Here is a 27117-nt window from a genome sequence, read left to right on the forward strand (position 1 = left end):
AGAAAAGATCCCCACCATGAGGGCATAGTAGGAGAAAAGACAGAAGCATTCCTAACAAGTTGCAGCTACAGCACTAAATGAGAAGACACTGAAGGCCTACGAAGTGAAGCCCTTCCAGTTTACTCCAGTTTAGAAGTTGCCGCCTCCTTCCTTTCCCTTTCCCCAACTCCCAACACTCAACTCCAGTGAGCACAGAGACACCCCCCCAGGCACCCATTTTTGCACTCCCTCTTTTTTTATGTTTTTTGATCTTGGGTCAAGTAAAGCTCAATCTTCTCAAAATACTGTTCTTTGTAATCTGCAAGGTACAGGAACATGAGTCTCACAAACTGATTCAAAGCACATTTTGAAAAGTCATTTCAGCATTAAAAATGAGCCATTAGGAAATTAAATTCCACTACCACAAAATATCAGACTTGTTAGAGCATTTAGGTCCCATAAACTCAACAATAAAAATTTGTTTAGTATTAAATGGAAGCCAGACTAAAACTTCATTTTGTACATGCTTTCGACAAAGCATAGTGCTTACTACGCAGAAGTTGGCATCAAAGAAACCCGACATCGTGTGAGTACTTATCCCTATAGGAAGCATCATTATGATGAAATGCTAAGAACTTGATAGATTTTTTTTAAGATTCTGTTGTATTTGAGAATATATTTAATAATGAAGAAAGCTATCACACTTTAGCCTTTTTTTTTACTGTTGGTTATGAGGTATCTTATACTTCTGATGTTAAATCCATTCTGTTATAAAATCTTAAATAACAACGCTTCTTCATGAATGCCGTGAAGACTTTATTCCATCTTAACCAAGACTTTGCACCTAAAATTAATTTCAGTAGTTAAATAACGAAACTAAGGCAACAGGTGTTTATAATGAACATGGTGACAGACTACACTAGAGCCACAGACAAAAGAAAATCCCCTACAAAGTGTAAGACTCTTTTCATACTCACCTCTTCTACCTGAAGTAACTGTTCAGGAAGCACACTGGTTTCATTTGCTCTAGTTTCTCCTATTAAAAGCTCCCCACTAGCTTTCTTCAGAACTCCTGCACAGTATGATAAAAGGGATCAAAGTTAAGATTAATTCTGTAGAAAAGTCAGCAGCCTGCAACACCTTCTGATATATCAATATGTAGCATAAAAAAACCCCTCAACAAGATGTAGGGGAATACTAATGTTATGATAAAGTCAAATTGAGGTTATACACAGCTCCTTTTATATAACATGATGAAATCCACATCCCATTGTATTCATATTTTATACAAACGCACCTATAATGTGTAAAATATAGTTTCTTTTGTCATTAATTCATTTTTATACTGATTGTGCAGTCACCTATTCCTAGGGAGAACAGATAACGTTACAACAGCTGTGTAGAAATTAATTTCTATTCTTTGTTCAATAAATTATATGAATTTCACACTAATGTATTTTTATAGTTTTTACTTATTTGAAAACGCCAATATGATAAAAATAAAAAGACAGTTAATTAGTACAGTTATTATAAGCAAAATAATGGCGACAGGAACAAGAACAAGTGGAGCTCCTTAAGAAGGGCTGGTACAAAGCTCACTCATAAATCTTGGAGTAATGGGAATATTGCCCCAGTTTTGACAAGGACAAACCAATATCTGGGGTAGATATCACTTTCATCAGCATTTCAAGCCATACAGGAGGTTCCTGGAATGCACTGATGATAACTTCCTCCTCCAAGTGATAGAGGAGCAAATGAGGAGGAGGTGCTAGGCTGGATCTCATACTCACCAACAAGCAGGGACTTGCTGCGGAGGTGAAGGTCAAAGGCAGCCTTAGCTACAGCGACCATGAGGTGGAGTTCAGGATACCAAGGGCAGGGAAGAGTGTGAAAAGCAAGCTCACAACCCTGGACTTCAGGAGAGCAGACTGGCCTCTTCAAAGATCAGCCTGGAAGAGTCCCACAGATGGGACTTCTTTCTTGATGGAAATTGGGCCCAAGAAAGCTAGTTAATATTCAAGGATCACCTCCTCCAAGCTCAAGAGAGTTGGAAAAATAATGTGAGGAGACCTGCACGGATGAACAAGTTGCTCCTAGTCAAACTCAGACACAAAATTAAATGTACATAGGGTGGAAGCAAGGGCAGGTAACCCAGAGGGAACACAGAGACAGTGTCTGAGCATCCAAGGGCAAAGTTAGGACAGCTAAAGCCCAAATGCAACTAAATCTGGCCAGGGATGTCAAAGACAATGAGAAGGGCTTCTATAAGTGCACAGGTGACAAATGGAAGACCAGGAAAAATGTGGGCCCATTGCTCAACAAGATGGGGGACCTGGTTACACACACATGGAAAAGGTTGAGGTTATTAAATGCCGCCTTTGCCTCAGTCTCTACTAGCAAGACCAGTCTTCAGGAATCCCAGGTCCCAGAGACCAGGGAGTAAGTTTGGAGCAAGGAAGACTATCCTTGGTGGACGAGGATCAGGTCTGGGAATACTTAAGCAAACTGGACATATATAAATCCATGGACCCTGATGGGATGCACCCACAGGTGCTGAGGGAGCTGGCAGATGACATTGTAAGGCCACTCCAGATTGTCTCTGGTCAATCATGGCAACTGGTAGAAGAGTCCAAAGACTGGAAGAAAGCAAACACCACTCCTATCTTCAAGAAGGGCAAGAAGGAGGACTTGGAGAATGACTGGACAGTCAACTTCATCTCAATCCCTGGGAAGACGATGGAGCAGTTAACCCAGGGAACCATTTCCAGGCACATTATGAACAAAAAATTCATCAGGAGTAATCAGCATGTCTTCACCAAGGGGAAGTTATCCTTGAGTAACTTAACAAATGTCTATGAAGAAATAACTGGCCTGGTAGATGAGGGGAGAGCAGTGGATACTGTCTAGTGGACTTCAGTAAGGCCTTTGTCACTGTCTCCCGTAAGGTCCTTGTTGTGAAACTGTAGACAAACTCTCGATGTATGGGGCTGGATAAGCAGTGAAGTCAGTTGAAAACTCGCGGAACAGCCCAGCCCAGAGTGTGGTGATCAGTGGCACAAAATCTAGCTGGAGGCCAGTGACTAGTGATCTACGTCAGGGGTCAATATTAGGTCCAGTCCGATTTAACATCTTCATTAATGGTCTGGATGAGGGGCCAGACTGCACCCTTGGCAGGTTTGGAGCTGACACCAAACTGGGAGGAGTGGCTGATACACCAGTGTCATGCTGCCGTCCTGAGGGACATCAGCAGGCTGGAGAAATGGACACACAAAAACCTCATTGAGTTCAAAAAAGGGAAGTGCAAAGTCCTGCACCAGAGGAGGAACAACCCAAGGCACTAGTATATGCTGGGGGCCACCCAGCTGGAAAGCATCTTGGCAGAAGAAGACCTGGAGGTGCAGGTGGACGCAAGCTGAATGTGAGCCAGCGATGTGCTCTTGCTGCAAAGAAGGATGATGGTGCCCTGGGCTGCATTAGATAAAGCATTGCCAGCAGGTGGAGGGAGGTGATTCTTCCTCTCTGCTCAGCGCTGGCGAGGCCACGCCTGGAGTCCTGCATCCAGTTCTGGGCTCCCCAGTGCAAGAGAGACAGGGACATACAAGAGAGAGTCTACAAAGGGCCATGAAGATGAAGGGACGGGAAGATCTCTCCTATGAGGAAAGGCTGAGAGTTCTGGGTCTGTTTATCCTGGAGAAGAGAAGGCTCAGGGGGGATCCCATTAACATATAAATACCTGAAGGAAGGGTGCACAGAGGACAGAGCCAGGCTCTTCTCAGCGGTGCCCAGTAGCAGGACCAGAGGCAACAGGCACAGACAGAAACACAGGAGGTTCCCTCTGAACATCAGGAAACACTTTTATTACCGTGAGGGTGACCGAGCACAGGCACAGGTTGTCCAGAGAGACTAGGGAGCCTCCATCCTTGGAGATACTCAAAAGCTGTCTGGACACGGTACTGGGCAACTGGCTTACATGGCCCTGCTCGAGCAGGGCTGGTTGGACCTGGTGACCTCCAAAGATCCCCTCCAACCTCAACCACTCTGTGATTCTGTGTCTCAAGAGGAATATGAGAACAAAACCAATCAATACGGTATTTTTAAAATCCATCACCGAGGATAAAGCTGGTAAACAACAAAGATGCAGATATTCCTAATGTAATGTAGCTCATGTGAAGCTAAAACCAAGAAGTTTTAAATGACTGGGTGCTGTCAAGCATTGTGAAAGATTATCTCCTAAGCATAAACTTATACGTCTTCAGTCACCCGAAGCTACTGATAGTACACACAGCCAAGGTGTAAAGAACTTTTATCTTTCTGTGAAAACTGCACATGTATTTGCACATGCATAGGACTTCCCTTACTCAAAGTGGATTTTATCTTCCCCCTAAACAATTCACCTTCTGAAAACAAACAATCTGCTTTTCAGGCATCTACACAGCATTCTAAAGCTTCAAGGTTTTTGTGGATTTTTTTCCCCCCAAGCACTGTTTTTGTTTTCATTTTCAAAAGACATCGGGAAAACCAGATTTGAGCTGGGAAGAATGAAAGATAAAATGGTAGAATATAAAAACAGAAGAGACTAACCAGGTCACCTAGCTCCCTGATCATTCAGCATATGTTAACAGACAGCACCATAAACTTACTGCTTTTTTCAGTATGTTTTAATGGATTTTATGATGAAGTTTCCTACAGTTTTCCTTAGAAATTACTCCAGAATGAAAAAACAAAACCTAACCAACTGGATGTTTTCCTTCTTTTCTATTATGTGCTTTCTGCCTTAAATTTGCCTTGGTTTTCCTTGCAATTCTCCTTTTTTATAGATAGACCATCCGATTCTAACTATAAGCATAACTGAGTACCTATATATTCACATTCTCCTATCATCACTTCTTAGATCAGCTATTTACAAATTTTTGTATCAAGACATTAAAGAAAACCTTTTACATTTAACCTAAAATCCTTTTGTATTGGTGCAATTGCTGCCTTACTTGTTAAGAACTCAGAGCTGAGATAAACAGGTATCTAGCTGATGGTAGATTTGTGTCTCCAGGACCAGACCAAATGATGCTTCCGCCAGCATCAGTCATTTTAAAGGTTCCTTCATTTTTAAATGAACCGGTTCCACCAGATCTCCCCACCTCCTATTCATATACATCTATCTATGTGCACGCAGGCTCGCACGTATATAAAACGTCTTCTGGTCTTCCCAAAGAAGCCCCAAGGTCAAGCCTCCTATCTTTTACTGAGTTCCTTTGGTTCCCCAAATTTTTGCTTTTCTCGAATCTCATCTAGGTGAAGTTGGCCTTAATCTTATTCAATTTAACCTCCAGCCAGCAAGAGCTCCCTTCAAGCTTTTTATTATCATTGCACACCAGCCACAGCCTCCAAAAGCCTCTGCACTTCAGTTGCTACCCCAACCTTCCTCTCAAACATCGTTTCCACAGAGACAAGTATCAAATTACCCCCTTCCTGTCTGCTACTTCTTCACTTGTCTTCTGACTGTCTTGCCCCCATCAGCAAACTCCCCTGGGAAATAAAAGTGCAGCTTTATTCAAGAGACTGGTACAGCTGCTGTAGTGAAGCTACTCAGCCCAAATGAGTTTGCCATTGAGGACAGGAAGGCAGGCAATGGGACAGAGGAAACATCCCTACCTCGGCAGACACAGTTTTCTAAACAAATTCTTTGACTCCTCCGAAATTAAAATCTCCAGCTCCATTTGCACAGAGAGACAGAAACGCATGCAATCCTTCTCACACGGCTGCTCAGAGGAGAGAATTTGTAGAAAGAGAGCAGAAAGATGAGAATGTCATGAAAGAAGATGGAGGCTGAATGGAAACCGCTCAGGTTTTCATACTTGCTCCATTTCCAGATCATATTCTACACCTCCACCACTCTTGATTATGAGGGAAGATTTGATTAATCACCAATCCTCGCTACATCCTTCTTGAAACTCATGTTCTGTAGACTGCTCATTCTTTGTGTACTTCCTTCAGTTTACCAGCCAGGCAGATCGAGTCATTTTGATAGTAAATATTCAGAACAACATTCTATCAAGTGCTTCTGTTAAAATCTAAACACTTCAGCCAACTTTCCTTATATGTATTAAAATTTGTTTGGGATTACTCTTCTCTAAAGCTAATCTTTTTGCCTATGTCCCCTGTGTCTTCAATGTACTTAATGCTTTCTCTTTCAGTATTTTTCTGTTGTAATGATGACAATGATGACCTCTTGCATTATTAATATAACTCTTCTTCTTCCTCATAAGAAGGTCTATTAAATTATTTTTTCTATAGAATTCTACAGCTTTCTTATTTTTTTTCATAGCATTTAGGGTCATAAGAATAGTCAATGTGACAACATCTTGCATGCAGCATGGAGTAGCAAAGCGTCAAGAGCCCTGTTGTATGACAGCTCACTAACTGTGGATGGGGTAATAACAGTTCCATCAAAGTGGCTTCCCTAGTTGGATTCAGCTGGCTCAGCCAGAACTGTTATTGAAAATGTACTGGAAATAATACATCTTGCAGAAATGGGAAATACCACTTTCCCACGAATATAAATAAGCAGAAGAAACAAAAAATATTTGACTAGGTGTAGATTAAAAAGCTCCCAATTTCTGTCTTCAATAATGTACTTTTTATTTGTTGTACTATACTGAACAAACTGTAATAACAGACATACAGAAAATGTACATCTGAAATCAAATTCCCTCCTAGTGTAAATTCCATCTTCACTTTGGACTGATCTGCTGAAGCTATATATTTCTCAAAGTAGCTACTTGAACATCTTGCTTTGAGACCAAAGCAAAAAGCACACCTTCCTTTCTTGAAGCTTTACAATTTCAAAGTCTGTTAAGAGGGTGCACTCCATAAATTTGCTTCTACCGTCCTTTTATTACACTTTCCAGAAATGGATATAGAGTAAAAGATTTCTTCTTATGCTGTGAAGGAAAGACCTTTGCAAATCTTCCCAGTCCCCTGAGGAAAAGCTTGTAAACCTAAGGGCTTGACAACTTTGCCCACAGTGTTTTCAAAGAGCTCCAATGGAAAAGGCTTTTCTTGGTACTCATTATGTGATCTGTCCAAAGTTCACCTTTCTCACTGGAATGGGAAAAAAAAGTGAGAGACAGATGAAAGTACGTTAGATGTTTTTGATTTTTTAAAAGTCTCAACAAGAGGCTTCTGAAAAGCCAGAGGGAAGAGAAAACTACCTTAAAGTTGGTAAGAGAATGCAATTTGGCAGGATTCTAAACCAAAATCTCCCGCTTAACCCTTGACAGCAGCTGGATGTTCCAGATTCCTTCAAAGAGAACAACCCCTGTGATGCTGCACACACTAGGTATGTCAGAATGTCTCAGGAATTTCAACTGACTACAAACAGAGAAGTAGACTATCTCATTACAGTAGGCATGACAAGATACCTGCAGAAGAAAGGGTTAAATGTTTAGTCAAGAAAAGACAGAAGGTGGTTACTCCTTTAACTTTCTGAAACCTACTGCTTATAATGGAATGAAGTGAGGTTATCCAACACTGAGAATAACTGTTCTATAAATGTTAGAAAAATAGGGGTACTTTTCCCCAGAGAGGTAGAATAGCAGTCTTGTCCACAAGCCACACTAAAGTTTGGGGATGGAACAAACCTCATTTATTTGTCCGAGAACTTTTCATGATTTTCTCCTTTATTTTGGTTTAAGAGAAAACTTGAACACTGCACTGGTAGCAGATAAAATGTGTATTTATAATGCGTTCTCTTAATTTGTACCTAACGCAAATATAATCTGAAATAAAGCACAAAACTTGTCATTTACATAGTGCTCATTGGTAGTTAGGCCTGGTAAAGGCAAGTCAAAAAATAAAATCAGGAAAAACTGGATGGAGAATAGTAAAAAGTAGTTAGAGTGGAAACCCCATTACATAGAAATTTTTTTTTTCAGTCTATACAAAACAATTTGGGAAAATGAGGATTCTGAATGTATTCCAGAAGATGCCGGATACAGAACTCTCAAACTGAACTCAGAGAACTATCCGTATCACCTAAAAACCCTCTCTACATCCATCTCCCTACAGAGTTCACTCTGGTTCACTGTTTCCTTTGGTGCTATTGTCTGCCATGGGGTTACCATCAGAGAACACTGGTAGGCAGTACTTCCCTCTAACATCTATTTTCAACCGCCTAAATTGGTCTTCATAGGATTCCATTGTGCACACTGCAAAGAAACTTGTCTTGTTGCCAGCTAGAACTGTGAACTACATGTCTTTCTTTTCTTCACTGTTCTTTTTTTGGTTCACAAGCAACCTCCTACCAAAAGCAGAATCCGCAGAAGAGACTACATCCAAGCGATAATGCTATGAAAAAGTATGAAGAGAAGCCCAGGTGGCCACCTTGCAAATTTCCAATGTGGAAGCCTTCGACCTCTCCGCCCAAGAAGCAGCTATAGTCCTAGTGTAATGAGCTTTACAAACCCTGGGAGCCTCTTTACCCTTAACTACATACGCCTCCCTAATACAATCCCTTAACCATCTAGCTAAGGAACTCTTAGAAGCCATTTGACCCCTCTTAAGACCCCCTAAGAGTACAAACAATCTGTCAGAAGATATGAAATCTTTGATTCTTCTGTGATAAACCCTAAGTGTTCTTCTTACATCCAATTTATGCAGCCATTGCTCTTTGTCATCGCTGGGTTTAGGGAAAAATGAGGGCCAAGAAACCGTCTGGTTTAGATAAAACTCAGATGCCATCTTTGGGACAAAAAAAAATTTAAAAAGAGGAACCATCCAAAGAACTACTTTGTTTCTGATGGAACTTTACACACGTTCTATATATCAAGACTGAAGTACTATGGGATATGCTGAACAAAAATCAACTAAAACTGCCATTGAAACAGCTATACACATAAACGCAACACTTGACACAAGCACATGAAAAAACATTATTTTTGTTGCATCTCTGCGTGAGTTACATAGATAAAAAGGCTCCCGTGAATACTAAAAGCAACCAAAAAGAAAAAGAAGCAAGTGCAAGGTTCCAATCTATGTGATGCCTAGGGAAACTTTAGCTCACTTGGATATTAGCCTATCTTTTATGAATTGGCCAGCTTCCCTTAATTTACCAGCAGGACTACTTGCAGAGGACTGGTACTTCAGATATGCCTACACTGCAGCGACTGCAGGGTAGTTGGGATACACCCAACCTAGCTTTAAACCAGTGAGAGAGAGTACGGGTAACTGTCTGGCAACAGCAGCACGCCGTTCAATCTGGGCTAATTTGCTCTGCCTCTTAGGCTGGTTCTGCAGCCTGTGCTGCACTGTAAACCTGATACTGGTACCCGAGTTAATTTAAAGCTGCTTTGGGCAGATCTGCACTCCAGATTCTGTTAAATTAAACAAGATTTCTAGTAAGAAGGCTCCTAAATAAGTACAGACGGTGGCCATTATATTTTCTAGTCACATCTTATAATGTGTTCTGATGAAAATAAAGCAAGGATACCGATCAATCCGTCTTATCAAAACCAAGCATTCATCAGGAGAAAAAATAAGATTATCAGACCAATATAGGACATTAACAGAAAAAATCTTAAATCCCTTTTGGTACTTAACAGAACCTGGAACTGCTGGGAACATAGCTCTCATTCTCCCATATCAAATCATCTTTCACTTCACCACTACAACTGAGATTTCTGACAATGTGAAGTGACAATAACACCAATAAATCCTTCTTCTAGTCAGACTTTTGAAAGAAATTTCTCTGGCCATGTCTTCTTTTCACATATTATCCAGAAACTGATATAACTGAGCAAAGTTTTTTGAATAAAACCACCTGATCAGAACAGCCACCCCAAAACCAAAGGTACGTCTGATGGCTTCACTAACATCATCTGTAAGAGACTTACCTTCACTTGTATTTCACAGTAAAACTTTGTGTTTTCTTTAGAACAGGCCTTCAACAACAAGATCTAGCAGTATTTCCCATTCAGATTCGAGTAAGCGGAGGTACTGGCTTAAGAAATTACTTGCTACAGACATGATTACTCTAAAAGAGTATTCCTCAAAGAAGAAGGCTTAACACACTGTTGAGGAACACTTCTGAATTTAATTAAGCTTGGAGAAATGCCTGCAGGATAAAGTCCTAAATACACTTCCCGGAAAATATTTCTCATTAATGTTGAAATCATTAAGTGCTCTGAATTACTGGAGATCACATGTCTTCAGAGTGGAGCTAGTTAAACATGTCAAAGAAATTTGCCATTCAAAAGTTTTTCAGGTTTTTTACATTTTATCACAGGGTATAAGAATCAAAAGAACGCCTAAAACTACTCTTACTGAATGTATATCCTGTCCTCCACGTTACTCCTATGAGAAGATTACTCTAACACTGCTTTGTAGGATCAAGGCCATAAAACGTAAAACATACCGTATAATAGCTAAACATGTCTTGACAATTAGTAAAACTGGGAGATTAAAGGAGGCAGAAATACATTGAAACCAATATAAAAAATGGAACTTGAAAGTAAGTTGTATTTGAGCTTTGATGTATGTTCTAAAAATACACAGGTTAACCTGTATTTCTTTATTTCAGAGTGTCAGTATTTCGGATGAAGAACCCATCAACAAAATGTGTGCCTCAGAACTCTTCTTATTTAATCTTTTTATTATTTTCTATCAGTTTCGTACTCCGAGACCACATTCCCAAAACACCTTTCTTCTCAGCCTGCAGCTTGACTACAGAGATATCGAATATTTGACTCCACCTATCCCCTCTCCCTAAGCAGCCTGGCCTCATTTCTAGTCTGATCTTTTCCTGCAATATAATCAAAGCTCTTGAAATCACTTGCTCTCTGGTGACCTGGAGTCTCTCTACTGGCAGAAGTAGCAGAGCAGAAGAACATTTATGAGCGTACTGTGACCTGGAAGGTGTTATTCACCTGAATTTTCAGGACTTCAGGTTCTCCTGATATGACACAAATGCAATTAGATGAAAAAGAGAGTGAGCTTGGAATCTAAGCAAATGCAAACTTGAGGCTTGATTGTGAAGCAGTTTACTGCCTGAAAGGAAGATTCCAAGGACAAGTTCAGAAACAGCCACGCTTCCAAAGAATTCAGATTTCATGTATTGTTTTGTCCTCTACGAAACACAGGATTTTATAGATAATTCAATAGGAGAGATTACGTTACAGTTTTTGATACTTTTTCATTATGATTCTCCATCAATAACTACAGCACATCACATCTTTACACACATCCATCAGTTCTTTTCCAGAGGCCATTGTGCTCAAATGTAAACCTGCGTATTTCAAAAAGACTTTCAGTGGATATGGTAAACTGTTGATAAAACATGATGACATAAATTACGTAATTAATGTTGAAAATCATATAAAATTATCCTTTTGCACAAAGTAGAATCAGTAAGTAAGGAAAAGCGTCCATTACCTTGAACATTCTTGCTCTTCTCCGTACGTGAAGGCACCAACAGAATTTCTGTGGAGAGCTCTTCAATTTTTTCTTCCATTAATAAAAAGATTTTGATAAGTTGAGAAAGACATTTGAGTTGATACAGTGTTAAGCAGAAGTTCCTTCCTTTTTTGTGGCATTCTTGGGAGGCTGTTCAAGTAAAATCACAAACCACCTTTTACTATAGCTTAAAAAATGATCCTGCAAAACCGATTATGTAAGAAAGTGTAATGTATCGATTTCGTTTTTGTCATAGCATGATGTATCTTTTTATCCTTATAAAATACCGTTACATTACTTCTTCCTTAGTCTTTGGCATTCCTTTACTATCTGGGAAGCTACAACTGAATTCCAGGTTTTGTTATTTGTTAACTAGGTTTTCCTCCAAGCAACAGATCTACTCAGAAACCTTCTCACCTGTGTTTTACAGGAAAACCACTGCGTTGCAAAAACTGATCGAACAAAAGGAAAAAAACACGTCATTACTGTATTTTAATGGTTTGGGACATCACATCACTACACTGTCACTCTGCAAGTCACCTTGTCTGTTTAACAATCTGCTAGCACAATACAGTTGATGAATATGACATTTGAGTGAAAAGGAACATCAATCTAACACTCCACAACTTTAAATATGTGGGGTTTGAAAACAAGTGAGACTGTCAGTGAACAAATATCAGCAAGTATTATACCTATAAGCATTTGGTATTTAAAAGAAGAAACCGAACATTTTATTTTGAAAGGTTAACGCTTGTAATCATAACATATAATCATGTCACATCAACCAGGGAACTCAGATTTGAGCACAGTCAGACTATAAAAGACTGCGATCTGTTTCCAATTCGGTATTACCAAACCGCATGGGTTTAAGTATTTTAATTTTATAACTTCTTTAAATGTAACAAATTTGCACTTCTATGCAAATTGTGGTGAGCTGATACCATGTTCCCATGCAGTTCTGTTGCAGAAGTAACATCAGCAGAACAGTTTATGTAGAAAGTGTCAGAGTGTGAGCCAGAGTAGTTTGAAAGGGAAGCTCTGAAAGACGAAAACAAATAGAAATTGATTGAAATGCACTTTTATGTGTCAAATCTCTCTTACCTTTGCGATTTTGAAGTACTGAGTACCTCCCTTTTTCCTCAAAGTTCCTAAATATTTTTTTTTAGGTATTCACAAATCACTTTTAAATAGACATAGATCTAAGTAGCAGAGTTGAGCTCTGAATACAAATTCCCTAATTTGCTATTCCAGTTTTGCAGCATTAGAGATTGAACTGTGAGTTTTTCATCCACATCTGAATTTCCTCAAAGTTCCAAACAGATGTATTCATGCTAGTCCCTTGCATTTCTAAGAATGGCAAAAGAAAGCATTATGCATAATTGCCTGTTAGTGCCTTTCCTCTCTGAATAACAAGTAAATAATATCTGTACCACTGGATTTCCAATTTGAAGTCTTAAACTTAAAAAAAAAACCCCACCATTCTGTTATTCAGAGAATTTTTCTCCTTTATCTGATAACTAGATAATATAAACTCAGTTTAGCTGACATGAAATGACTACCCGAGTCTGCAGACACCCAGAAATAACAGATCCAAGATGTAAGAACCACAAATCACACCATAAAAATCAATGGAACGTTAGTTCTGTCTCCTATAATTTGAAAACCCTGTGATGCTCCTGCCCCCTCTCTTGTGGAACAAAGAAACTTTCCAATTATTTGATTGCTCCAAGTGATATTGTCCTCATTAGACCAAAAGGAAGTGGACCTAGAAACCAAAGGTATGCCACAGTAATATTAATTTCAGAATATATTACCAAACTCAGAAAAAAACTTTAATTCTTACTTTCACTGACCATTCAAAGTATATTTCAGCTGGAAGCCGGAAGCTGATCCCTCTTTCTCATGCCATTAAGAAGTTGAGAGAACACTTTAATATATGACAAAGCGTATTATGGTATACGCAAGTGAACACTTACATAAGAGCAAAAGATTACTATTTAATACTACATACGTTCTACAGACATCTAGAAAAGCCCTGCAGAGTTTAAGTTGTGAAATATAGACAAACTTCTAGATGCTTGAAGGTAGTGAAGAATATTGGGTTAATTTCATGGCTGACATAAAACTTTGATACAAAATGAAGAACAGAGGAGAGCACAGAGAAAATTCTGTTTTTCATAAAAAGGCACAAATATATGAGCCATCATCTGATAAGCAACTAACCCTCACAGACAAGAATGAAGGAGGTGAGAACAGTGGTTTAAGTGCACTCATGAAGGCCTGAATGATGAGGTTGAAACCCCTTCAACCAGCCAGATTTGAAACATATCAGAAATCTATGGGCGGTGAGAACACAGGGATCCGCATCAGCATAAAGTGGTGTTGAAACCTCTGTGACCAGAAGATGGACAAGATAAAGGCATCAGAAAACAAAAAGGAAAGATGGAGTCACCACATAATAAACATTATTCTCCTAGAATTGCTGACACTAGGAAAGAAGGCTAAACAAACACCTTGCACTACAGCTGTAAGGCAGAAAATGCTGAAGATGGGATGCATCGCACAACCCAGACCTTAAGACTTCTCTGTAAGGAGAAAACCAACGAATCAAAACTAAAATACCTATATGGAATTTGTAGAGAGCTCCACATACCGTGGGTAAACCATTCTTAAATTTTCTTTTGCCCTCTGTTAGGCTTTGTTGTGACTCAGAAAGCGTAACGTGACTTACATTTGACATGAAAGTATACCAAAGGTCAGGATGGGACAAAGATGCGTGCACCATTTACACGAGCTTTTTGTTACAACACCATGGATAGGTAAAGCCATTAGCAATCAGCACAAATCATGCTGATGTATCATGAACCTGGCTATCAACCAAAACTGATGGCAATAATGACATAGATATCTGAAAGGACAAGTGCTGGTGCAGTAACGCCTCTCGAATGCTGACCTGCACAGCTCACATGAGGTTATGTGCTATTCCCCACAGCCAACAGTTTTTGAGGCTCTTGACTCAGGGCACTAATCTTTGAACTACACACCTGAGCTGTCCAGAACTATTGCTGCAAGGCACTGCTCCACCTCATTGTATTTACGCAGAAACCACGGCTCTTACTAAAGGGAGCACTCTCTACAGCTGCAGAAGTGTAAGTACGCCAGAAACACAGACACAGACTAATGCAAGACTGGTGCTATTTCTTGTGGGCTTGGATAACAAAAACATGTTTACTGGACAATCCAACTCTTGGAACCAGTTAGCTTGAACCTCAGCTCCACTTAGTTCCTCCACAGTAGTTCTGAAGAATTGCATGTGGGGAGCCATCAGAGGTTATCTTCCTTTCACATACGGTCGTTTCCATGCCCACAGTTTTATTATCTCTCAGAAATGACAATTAATTTACCTAGTGCCTGATGACCAAGTAGTGTGCGCACACCTGAGTACCCAAATCTTGACTGAAAGATCAGACTGTTAGGTTTCAAAATACTGATGGCAGCATTCAACTTTGAAGGGCACTGACCAGGCTGCTTGAATGAGCACATCATGGGACATTTTTTAGCAGAGGGGAATGAAAAGGTATTTCTCCTCAGACACTGATGTGACTGGACAACCACAGGACAGAAAGATTGGAAAAGAACCATGGAACAGCAAACAGTTAGGCAGCCAATGCAGGGACATACAGAAAATGTGGAAACGGGCTTGTAAATCTTGTAGAAGATTGTCATGAAGAGTACAGACCTCCATACAGATGTGAAATAGACACGAGGACTCAACGCAACACACGTTTCAACCAAATCGCAGTGTCATGAACCTGTCTGAAGGAAAATCACCCCTCCTCACTCAACAGTGTATAATTAATGTGAATGGAGTGGAATTACTGAGTGGATCATGACTGATGATGTCAGGTCATAGAACTAACGTAACTCATTCACCCGGGTGACATCGTATGGCAAGAAAGACACTCCTCTGCCGTGAAAATGCTGTAAAGGTGCTGATGGCACCCTACCCAATTCACAGAGGACCACGCACAGGGTGACTGGAAGCACACGAAGCTGATCTCAGCCAACCACAAACCATCCAGCCATGGCATTCCAGTCTAACCGCAGAGCGGAAGGAAGCACGCGGCAAGTCACACGATGCAAACCAACTTCCTTCCTGAACCGCCTGCAGCCTGCTACTGTCATTCCTCTGAACTTGCATTTTTCTGCATGCCTGAGTTTAATTCCTGTAGTCCTTGTAAAAGGAGATAGCTACAGTCTCTAGCTACAGGGACCCATCAACCAGACCTCTGCAGTGTCTCCTAACAAGAGGACACGTCAACTTTGTGTTAAACCACTACGTAGTGAGAATAATTTCTGAAATGGGACAGAAAGGCTGACACAGGAGCTACAGAGAGGCTAAGCAGATCACACAGCCATTGTCAATGTGCTCATCAGCTGATTTTGCAAATATTGCTCTAAACAGAGGTGAGGTCAGGACCTAAACAAACAGAGGAGTAAGAAAAGGTTCTGAGCTCCTGAACAAAGCTTCAGGCTTCCTTCTGTGCAGGACAAGAATCACAGATATGCCACTGTACGAAGTCACTGACTATACATACGACTTCTGAACTGCTCTGGAGGCTGATCTGCCAGCAGACAAGTCTTAAGCCAGTATGACGAGCTATCTTTAGGCACAACAAAAAAGATCCCAGCCAAGCACAGTGTCAGGGACCACCAAAGGCTGGCTGCTCCCTGAGGGACAGAGCGTAAAGCATGATGACAAGGCCATCAGGACAGGTTCATGACCAGCCAGGCCCCTGTTCCACAGTCCCTAAAGTAGGCACACAAGGCAGACCCAGAGATTATAGTCAGGTTTCAACCAAGAATGCAGCTCATCAGCCAAGTTCATGTTGAAGATGTAAATCTGAGGCCAAGCCAGGAAGTTAATTAGAATAGGGATCAGGTCTGGTGAGGGTAACCAAGAGTCAGACACTGTTCAGTGACCATTAGGTAGGACCACGGTGATAAGGATGGTTCAAGCTTAAGCCAGGAAGTCTGACCCAATGGGATCCATGGCCAGTAGTGGACATGCTCTGGTGGACATGGGCATGAGGACACTTGTGAAGCAGCTCAGGCAGGAACTGAGGACCCAAGCCTCAGCTGAAATAGGCCTCTCGGGCAAGCTGTGGTGGAGGTCCCAGAGGAGGCCCATTAGTGCACCCAGGGCTTTGCTGCACAGCCCTTAAGGAGCTTCAGTTTTTAGGCTAAAACCACAGAAGGACAAGTAATTTCTGGAAAACTGTCTTTCTGCTTCACCAAGGACAGCATAATTATTCTGCTAGGAGGAAATAAGAGAAAGTACCTTAGGCTTGTGCTATCTAGACTGTAGGCCCTTCTGGGGGTTAGGAAGAGATGAGGTGGAAAAGCAAAAAAAAAAATTTGAATCTGCAATGCATTTATTTGTAGCAAGCAAATAAATCTTGATGGTTCACTAGAGAAAACTGGAAGGAATCAAAGGAATAAGCTTAAAACTTTCATCCTCTTAACATCCCTACCCTTAGAAAATCTGTACTCTTGGCTTCCTATCACATAAAGGCAAAGGGGGGCTTAAAGGACACTTCATTTCCTCAGGCATGCTGATTTACCACCTCAGCCATCAAATGTCAGGCAGCAGGAGTTTGCCATCCCAGACAAGGTGACCCTTAGAGAGCTTTGCTTACAGAAGAAGAAGCTCCAAGTAAAACTAATATTGAATGTCTCTCAGTCTGTGCAAGGTTTGCCAGTCTGTGCTGGCGCCAAGGCCGCGGATGCAGTCATAGAGCATCAGAGAAACTGGGAGCACTGATTTGCAAGTTTGGCCTTTCCCTTCAGCAGAATGGATGGAAGCTGAAGAAATTTTCCTAAGACCTAAAGGACATGACACACTTGTTGAAGAACGAAGCAGCCCATCTTACCAGAGACCATTTGGCTGGTTGCATCTGGAGAGAAGCATACTATTAGTCTTCAGGAGGTAGGAATGAAGACTCTGACCTAGCTGATCAACCATCCTGCTAAACTAGGGGTTAGATGGACCCTACCGGGACTGAAGTTTCGGTTCAGATCTCATCCAAGCCTCACGACACCTAAAAGCAGCAAACGCACAGCCCTTTCCAAGGCAGCAGGAAAGGCTTAAGTGCTGGCATGTCTAAGGATGAAATATGGCCATTGCAAATATTACTTACCCGAGAAGAAGCCCTGGGAGAAGGTATCAATGCCAAAAAAACAGGTAATAAAAGCTGTTCATTAGGGAGAGGGGAAGGCCCGGTTGTAAAAAATGTAAAACTACCTGAAACAAGTGGAACACTCCAAGTCCCACATCCTCCGAATTAAGATAGTGATAAATTGTGATAAACATACATCAATAATAAAGCACACATCAAGATTTATCTACTTTTTTTATACAGCCTTTCAAAACAATCTAAGCTTCTGTTCCATCCTTGCCTATTATGCTACCTAAATACTAATTTAGTTCTCAAAATTCTCACAAAAGTATGTTAACATCTTCACATAAAATCCATGCGTTTTACACTCTTCAACATAAAGTTAATCCAGGTTCTTATGTAAATTTAAGCCAAAACAGTTGTACCATTCATACAGAAAAACTCTTCAGTTGCATTTTCAAATGTTCTAAACCAAATGAGTTTACTCAGCTGTTGTGTAGTTTAGAATAGAAGATCCACTGTAACCCAGGTTATGGGTCCTCTTCTCCTGTGCTAACTTGCTGAGTCACTCAAAATCACAATTTCTTGCTTTTCTCCCTCCTTCCTCAGACTGGAAATTTCTCCTACAATTGGAGGAGCTATACAGAAAGATTATGAAAGGACCTAGACAGAAAGAGCATAGGGAACATTCAGAAACAAATCTCTGCTGAAACAGACAAGAATCGGTAACATATATAGGGTTTTACTGTTTCACTGCATAAATTCTTTGGTTAACAGTAAATACGTAGATTCAGGTGTTGATAATTTGAGATGAGCACATAGAGCAAACACACCCTACAAACGCAAGCACTCTCATAATTTAGTGATACACTTACAAAAAAAATTAACTAGAAAACAGCAAAAATGGAATTTGTTTTGTGCAGATGAAGTTACACACTGTTTTGCCAGTTATGAGGCCTAGCCTAAAGGACACAGCCGGCATAAAGATGAACCAATAACCAGATTGTATTTGATACAAAAGGGTCAGCACATGGGTGAGCGCTGGGGGTACAAACAAGTCAGATTATACATAATGGACATCAATCCCACTGACCCCAGCAACGACACCGCACGACCAGCAATGGGTGGGATAAATGGTGACATGCAGTTTCCCATAGAAGGGACGGGAGACACCCGAGTCAACAAGCCAAACACATCAGACCAAGGAAGCCACACACTGAATCTCTACACAGCCCGCGTTTACAACAGCCAGACCTGCCTGGAGCCCAGTCCCAGGGAGGCGGGAGGTCCTTCCCCAGCAGGGAACTCTGCACAGGGCATCCCCCTCACACACAGACACTGCCCCTCCTGCCAGGGGTCCCGGCTGTTCTCCCTGCGTGGGACCCCTGACCTTGGGTTACTCACTGCGGGACCCCTGGGGCTCCTTTACCCCGTGGCTCTGTCTGCCAGGCCGGCCCACCCTGGGGGGAGCCTAAAGGGAACCTCACCCCCCCTTGGGAAGGGCTGGGGGGATCACCCCTATGTCAACCTTAATGTGGGGCTGGGGGTTGAAACCCCGGCATTACACACACACACAAATTCAGATGACCATTTATTTAGACTTTTCATAGCATTCTAAGGCTTCAGAACTTCCAAACTGCAGAGAAGCATGCTGCCTTAAATTATTTTTATACTTGTATCTTAGGTTTGAAATGCTAGACTGAAAACAATTTTAACTTAACTATCTGGCAAACCACTCCTTCTACCAACAAACAATAGCAATGCATGACGCAACACTTTTCTTGGAGTATGAAAAACACAACACTCCAAAGAAGTAAATGGCAACTTTACTGAAATTTTTAATATAATATTCTGAGAATAGAGTAATAAAAAACGGTTTTCACTTAGACTGATTATAAGAAATGTTAGTGCAAAATATATCTAATTTGAAAAATTACAAGCACCTCAAATAGGGGTGGCTAGGAAATTAATGTCTTTATGTATCATAAACATAAGAGCATAATATTGTAAGGGTAGCTACAGAGTCTTTTACCCTGGTATCCTGGGCTTGGACAGTGACCAAAAGAAGAAGACTAAATAAAAATGTAACGAGAAAACGATGCACAATTTTTTTTTCTTCAGAGCTTACCTAGCTCTTGACAACTTGCAGCTGGGCAGCTCCCACAGATGGATGTGGCATACAGTAACAATCTGTAGTGGGGTTTTACTCCATCAATTTCTCCAGTTACACTTGCACCCCAACTAAATTTTTATCATCGATAACATTTTGTGGAAAAAAGTTCCTCTACCTACACCCTGGGTTAACAAATACATAATTTTATTTGCTTGAATATTTCACCTTCTAGCTTCACCTGATGGCAATTAGTTTTAAGAATCAGTCAACCACTAATACCTGTTTATTTTTATATTGCCTCCTTTCATTTTATGGCCGTCTATCATATCCTACCATCTTGATATTGTTTTCAAACTGAAGAATTGTAACTTGTTTATTTCTCCTTACGTCGAAGCTGTTCTACATTTTTTATCACCTTCTTGCCCTTCTTGAAGTCTTTTCTGCTGTCTTCTACAATAACAACTAAAAATTATATGTATATAGATATAGTCCAGTGAAACATACAGTATCAATATGTAAAAAGAGCCACATAGGGATTACTAGTGAAATCAGGGACAACTTTGCAACACTAGAAGTTACACTAATAACTCATCTTCTAGTAAGATAAATCAAACACATTGTTGAGCTAATTCTACTCAATATTAACTCTAACAAAAAATCAGCGTGTCATTCAAACGTCAAGGTTAAATTCACTGTGGCTGCAACGTCTTGAACACCAAATCTCAGTCCTCTCTTACATATTTGTATATAAAGATCTTTGCTGAAAAAAAATCTGCACTTGGGAACTTTTAGGAATAAAAAAAGATGGTATTAAGAATTTCACTTCACCAGTGATAAAGCTGAGAAGTGCCCATATGAATTCTAAGCCAGCTAATAAGTTGATAAGAACATTTTTCAAACAACACAGAGTGAAAGACACACATTCAATAAATCATTATACCCGAGGTTCTCCTAAATACTTAAACTCAGTAGCAAGATATCTGCCTTTATCTTACCACTTGAAAAGATTTGCCCTCATCTCTAAAAATGGAACAGCATGAGAAATAAGGCTGTGCTAGATCTAAATGACCTGTGTACACCTGTTAACTTGTGATTTTATGGCAAGTTTCAAAAGTGGTACTTTCCTCAAAGCTGTAGCTCTTGAAACTATTAAATAAAGTGTTTCCAGTTTCCTTGGTTATGGCCTGGAAGCATTTAAAATCTTAGAAGGCATAAGAAAACATGCATATGAATGAATCCCATAACTTTAACGTAACTTTTGTGGGTTTTCTTTTTTCTTTTTTTTTTTTTTTTTAATCAGCGTGGCACCTTATCTGTTTTAAACAATCTGGCATTCACGCCTCAAGAAACCGAATGGCTAATTCTGATCATTTCAACTCACCCAGGGATGTGACATTGTGAAGTGTGGTGCAGAAATCCCTGCATCATAGGTGAGCTGGCTGTGGATGTTCAAGAACAGCTACACTACGACAGCGTTGCTCTCAGATTAATTAGCCGTACGACTCGGCGTACAGAGCCACATGGCTGAACGGCTTCTGAGACCCACGGAGGAATCCTTGGGAAGCAACCTGATGACTGTCTTCGTCAGTGATTACAGTGGGGATTTCTCCCTCAGCAGGAACCAAGGGTTTAAAACCCTTTTAATCAATTTTACTATAAAATACCTTCCCAATACATTAAATATCATTCCCCTGCCCCCATTTATAAGGCTTAATTTCATATAAGATAGATCTACAATATTGTTCTACAAGGGACACAAGAAAGTGATGACAGGGATTTAATCCAATAAAGTTGTGAGGAAGAAAATCGAAAAAGTGTAACACCAAACTTAAAACCTAACTACAACCTGTGTACAAATAATAAAGCCTTTTTATAAATGAAACAAACGTTTTGTTAAAATCTGAAAAGAAATAGCCTAATAAGGCAACAGAAACTCAGCTGCTGATAGTCACTGTGTATAGGGATATTTCAAGGGGTAAATTTTCAAAGCAGTGCACAGGGAGTTACATACATAAATTCCATTAACAATAATGTGTTCCTCAGCGCTCAGCGATATTAACTTTTAAGTGATCCTATAACTATTATAACAATCTTGCATTTATGACAGCATTCATCTGCACGCTATCTCCTAAACAGAGCTTGTATATAAACTGTATTATTCTTTCACTTGCATTTAGTAATGATATATTCGATTTTTACGGACATCTGCTCACAGTTTTCTCAAACTGCATGTTGGTGTATGTTCTTTAATGTAACTGCTAGGTTTAAATAATTAGTATTGCTGGGTATAATCACTAATTTCCTCATACTGTAAGAGGCAACTTAATATTTCTGCGTAGCAGATGTAATACACAATATTACAGAACTAAATTATTGCAAACAGTGCCAGCAGTTTTCTATACACAGTACTTAAGATAATTATAAAAAATCATCTTCATTACTGCATGCTAGCATTTTTTTAACAGTTTAATTTGGATAGGTTACAAGATACATTCAAATCACACAGATACAATTACTGCAAACCGAAGAAGCTATAAAATGTTCCTAACCAAATCCCTTTGACCCTGTTAATGTCTGTTCCTTGTTAATCTAAGGCAAACATTGTTTGTAGCGTGCATTTGTTATGGAATATGAAAAAAAGAAAGGAAATCCCTTAACAGTTGTTATTGATTCCAGCATTTACTGACTGAAAGTTAAGTGCCGTTTACAAAACAGAACAGATGCAGATGCTGACAAAAAGGTAAACAATTGTTGTGTGGCTTACTGCCAGATTCTAAGCCAATATATTAAACTCCAAGTGAAGCACATTCCCCCTATAGATTGCACTTATTGCCACTTCATTTCCTATGTGCTCTGTCTCTCTATTGCTGTGCCTGGCACTAAGCTATTTTCAGTTCTTTGGTGACCCCTGAGGCCTAGTGCTACCTCACATAGCCATTAGTGAAGGGAATTGCATGTGTCTGACACGGCCTGAAACCAATTATTTGATATTTTCTTCAGAATGATGCCCAACTCTGTTGGGAATGAGCAATCATGAAATAATTTACCTCCTGATTTAATTTTTTCCTGCACAAATTAGTTGTAGCCTGAGCTAGCTATACACAGCTGCCTGTGACATATCTCTGTCTTATCAAGATTTTACTTGAAATGATGAAAAAGGGAAGGGGGGAGGAGAGTTGAATAGAATAGGTTGGGGAATCCTGCTTTAAAAAGGCATTGACAAGTTTATCAGATATACTGATCACACGTGCTTTCTGCTGATTGAAAGTGACAGGCCCATAAAGAACTATCAATGCAGCAAAGGAAACCACATGGATGCAAACTGTTATCCGAGTGTTTAAGGTTTTTTAAACACCTGTCTTGCTTTGCAGCTCCCTGTTAGCTCCAGTGAAACCCAGGAGTGCCAGGAGAATCTGATAAAGCAGCTTACGCAAACAGACTACACATTGGCTTATTTATGTCCCTTTTTTTTAGAAAAAAAATGGTCACAGATCTAAGGATAGCAAACATTTTCTTATTAGACATCACCATTAACTTGTGACTTTTGTAAGTGCTTAGACTATACATCCATACTGTGCATGTGTCAAAAAAAATGCAGTGAAGTAAGGGATCTCAACTTATGTATAAACATGGTAAGCATGTATAAATTTGCATATATTTAATCAAGAAAGCATGTCTGTCATAGAAAGAGATATGTCACTGCCAGCTATTAAACAACCTCAGTGAAGACTACACTAATCTTTTGAAAAAGATTCGCTATACACGAAATTTTAATCAAATCTGCTCCGTAATGCCTTCACAATTAAATGAGATCAGTTTTCACCTCATCGTGAAGGTTGATTCCATATCAGGTTGCTGGATGTTCGCTACCCAATGCTTAAATTCTTTGTTGACACTGAGTGTCTAGGTCTGTCAAAATTAAATCTTTACTTGAAATCACATTCACCGACCAACTGAAGAAAGGATAGACCAGTGCTGGAAACACAGGTTGGAGAACAAGAATATCTGGTCATGCTCTGACACCAAATTTATGTAGAAATCCTGAGCAAATCACCACACCAATCTGAACTCTTTGACAGCATACAGCTACTTTACATCTCTGTTGAAAAAATTACAGAGACTTCCCCAAGCGCTCTGAGGATGAGCTGCCCCATAATCATCTTTAATAAAACTACTTTATACCAGATACCTATCTCAGCTTGCTCTGAAACCAGAGACTCAACCTGCTCCTTAATTAAAAAAAAAAAAAAAAAAAAAAAAAGTATTGTCTAATAAATTACAAGACATTCCAATTATACACTGCAATTGCTGGTAGACAATGACATTTTAAAGAATTAAAATGTAAACAAATTAATTAGTCTCTGAATTAAAACTAATTAATGATGAGTCCATTTAAGGAACTTAGCAGCTGGTATCCAATAATTTTCTGATGATTATCATAACAATGAAATAGCAGACATTCTTGAAACTTCCCCTTAATTAAAATGGTCGTAAAACTTGTAGATAGAATATATTTGCAGTTGTTTGTAGCATTTATGGGATTTTTCTTTTTAGGTGCTATTCTATAATTGACAATTTCTCTGAAGTAGTGACTATAAGCAAACAGTCTTCTTTAGAATACAGCAAGAATTATCCTGTGACAAAATGCTACTCTTTGTAGTATCTCTCAGTAGAACTGAAACCCTATTCTGGCCTTACCAATGACAGAAACCGATTCCACACATGTTTTCTGAATTTTCTGGCCTATACTGTGGGCTGAGGGAGTCATCGCATTCCCTAAGGTCTTCACACACATGCACAGAAAACACCAGAGTGTTTGAAGAAAGAATAAAAACTGAGGAAGCCGGTAGCAAACTGGAGATAGCACCTATTTTGAAACAGAGGAGTCCTTGAAAAACTCTAAAAAGTGGATCTTCTTCAGTCTTTTCTAAAAGAAATTAAGTACTGCCAGGTCTGTCAAACTTTCTCATGAATTCTAACTTTGGTAGGACTTGCATATATTTCCCTGGAGACCGTTTTAAAATACTTGGCTGATAAAAGAAAATTGTAATTTGTATTTGAAAACATGGTAATTAACATATTTATTTTAATCTTATTTCAATTTCTTTAATGTCTGCAAATACAAAAATGTCTGCTAGCTTCATTTCTACCCTCTGCATTTACATTCACAGTGGAATGGTTGGGTGTCTCGCAGATTGGTTCATTACACCAGACCCACTCTATTAAAATTAGATTGTTAGGAACTTTCAACCAATCAGGAATTTCTATCAAGTGTTCATCATTCCTTTGTGCAGTCTACGCATGATATTATGTATTTCCCTAAATAATAGATTAAAGTGCCTCTGTCACTTTTGCTTCTCTTACTCCTTGGAATTTCCAAGATATAACAGAGGCAGATAGTGACAGCTTTTGTTCTAATAAGAAAAAACACTCAAAAAATTACTTACAAAGCTGGAGTCAATACTCATAGTTTTGCTTCCTATCTCTTTATGTTTCAAAACCCTAGTTAGGTAAAGCCACCACAAAGTTCTCATGATTACTTTTACAAGGAGTAAAAAAACCAGAAGCCCAGGCATACAGAGAGAAAAGGCAGACACTATCATTTCAGAACTTCTAGAGAAATAAGTTTGGAAATGCATAACGTTTTAACAAATATTTTGTAGAAAGGCTAGTATACAGATGAAGGATTAATCATACGTCAGCACAGATGTCCACATACGGGTTCCTACTCAGAGTTGAGACTATGCTCTTAGAACACCTCTTTACAGACGAGCTGAGAGTGCTCTGTTACAGAACACGTAATTGCTCTGTTACAGAAATTGCTGGACTTTCTTAGCACATGAACAGCAAATCAGTGCACTGTCCCGTGTACTTAAATACAAAGATTTGGATCTTAGCCAGAGGCTGATCATGACACGAAGCTACTGAGGAAAGCGAAGCTCTTGAAAGTCTGAGAAAAGTAACTGATCCAATTCCAGACAGTCCACAACGTTCAGGGGTACTAAAAAACTCCAGAGCACTAGCTGCTGAATTTCTAAGTTGGACTGGGTTATAACCACCCTTATCCTCTCTAGGTCAGACAGACAGGAATATCTCCACCAATTTGCTATATCTGGCAAATGTTAGTGAAAGGTATTACAAAATGACTGAAAGCTTTATTTTTTCAAAAACAGTAGATACCTCATTGAGGATGGAGGGCTTCTTAAAATCTCTAAGCCTACGGCACAGTGAATGGGAGACTCATGTTCTAATTTAGCAGGTAACATCCATCTTGTGGATGTTGACACATCCCCAACTTAAACACATGTAATTTTTTGCAAAATAAAATATTGTGACTAAAATAATTTTGCCCTGTTAAAGTTAAATTTGCTCTCCGAATACACATTTTGTGACAGGAGAAGTTCTCTGTCTTGACAAAAATCACAGTCAGGGCCATCTAATTAACTTGTGATTACATGACGGTAGATGCATATATTCAAAAGCCTCCTGTAAGAACTTCCTTTTCAATTGGTACTGTAGAAACCTCTTTAAAAGACATTTTTGAAGTCTTCTCTTATCTGCCATAGTTCTACACACTTTTCTCCACACAGGCCTATATTCTGAAGTCAAAGAGACCCTAGCTTAGTAATTCTCTCTCAGATTTTGTCACTTTTTTATTATTAAACAGAATACTACAGTACATAAATCTCAAATTGACCTCTGACCACTCACAAAGTATCAGACTGGAGAGTAAATCACTTTCATCTTTTAAACTTTAGAGGAGAATGCAATAATTAGAGGGCATAGTGAGTTAAATGCTCTCTTCATGCTGAGGAAGAACATGCAGGTGTGCTCAGAGAGCAAAAGGAAGATAATTAGTTGGTGTTTGCTAATTGTGGACATTTTTAAAGAAAAAAAAAAAAAAAAGGAACTATGCACCTTTCGACCTCTATGGAATTCAGAAAACAGATTTGAGCTACTTTTGGAAAAGATGAAGTGGAAGAACTTCATTAAGATACAGCAGTCTAAAAAAATAAAACCCAAAAGCGCATCAAGAATTTTATATTTAAAAATATATAAATGATCTGAAAAGCAAAGTTAGTGTTTACGTATCTTACTAAATAAACAAAGTAATAATAATATTCTGGAATGGGCATCTTTTCAATATGACAAAGAGTCAATAATGAGATTTCACTGCCCGTCTTCAGATATGGGCTTAATAATTTCAAGCAACTGCTCTAAAAAGAAGGAAGGTATTCGGGCATGCTACCAGCTTTGAAATTCTGTCAGTTCAATTGACATTTCAGTAACTTAGATACCGTTATCTTACCCCCTACTATAAGCTTAAAAAGTAACAAGCTTAATGCTTTTGTAATCTTTACGAAAATGTCATTCTCCCACTAGAAACACATTTGTGGTCCT

General features: G+C 39.5%; 1 protein-coding gene across 12 annotated transcripts in view; it reads right to left on the reverse strand.

Annotated features, from left to right (window-relative positions):
* KIAA0825 (KIAA0825 ortholog) overlaps positions 1 to 27117 on the reverse strand; it is a 251648-nt gene that overhangs the window by 165887 nt on the left and 58644 nt on the right. For all 12 annotated transcript variants that reach the window (XR_012635634.1, XR_012635635.1, XM_074933019.1 and 9 more), the window contains 2 exons: positions 11404 to 11574; positions 957 to 1051 (listed from right to left, as the gene is read on the reverse strand). Coding sequence is in view for 10 of the 12 variants with exons in the window: in XM_074933019.1 (XP_074789120.1) it covers positions 957 to 1051; positions 11404 to 11574 (266 nt within the window). In the remaining 2 variants the exon portion in view is untranslated. The remainder of the gene's footprint in view (positions 1 to 956; positions 1052 to 11403; positions 11575 to 27117) is intronic.

Source organism: Athene noctua, chromosome Z (assembly GCF_965140245.1).
Source record: "Athene noctua chromosome Z, bAthNoc1.hap1.1, whole genome shotgun sequence".
In the NCBI taxonomy this organism is placed as follows: Eukaryota; Metazoa; Chordata; class Aves; order Strigiformes; family Strigidae; genus Athene; species Athene noctua.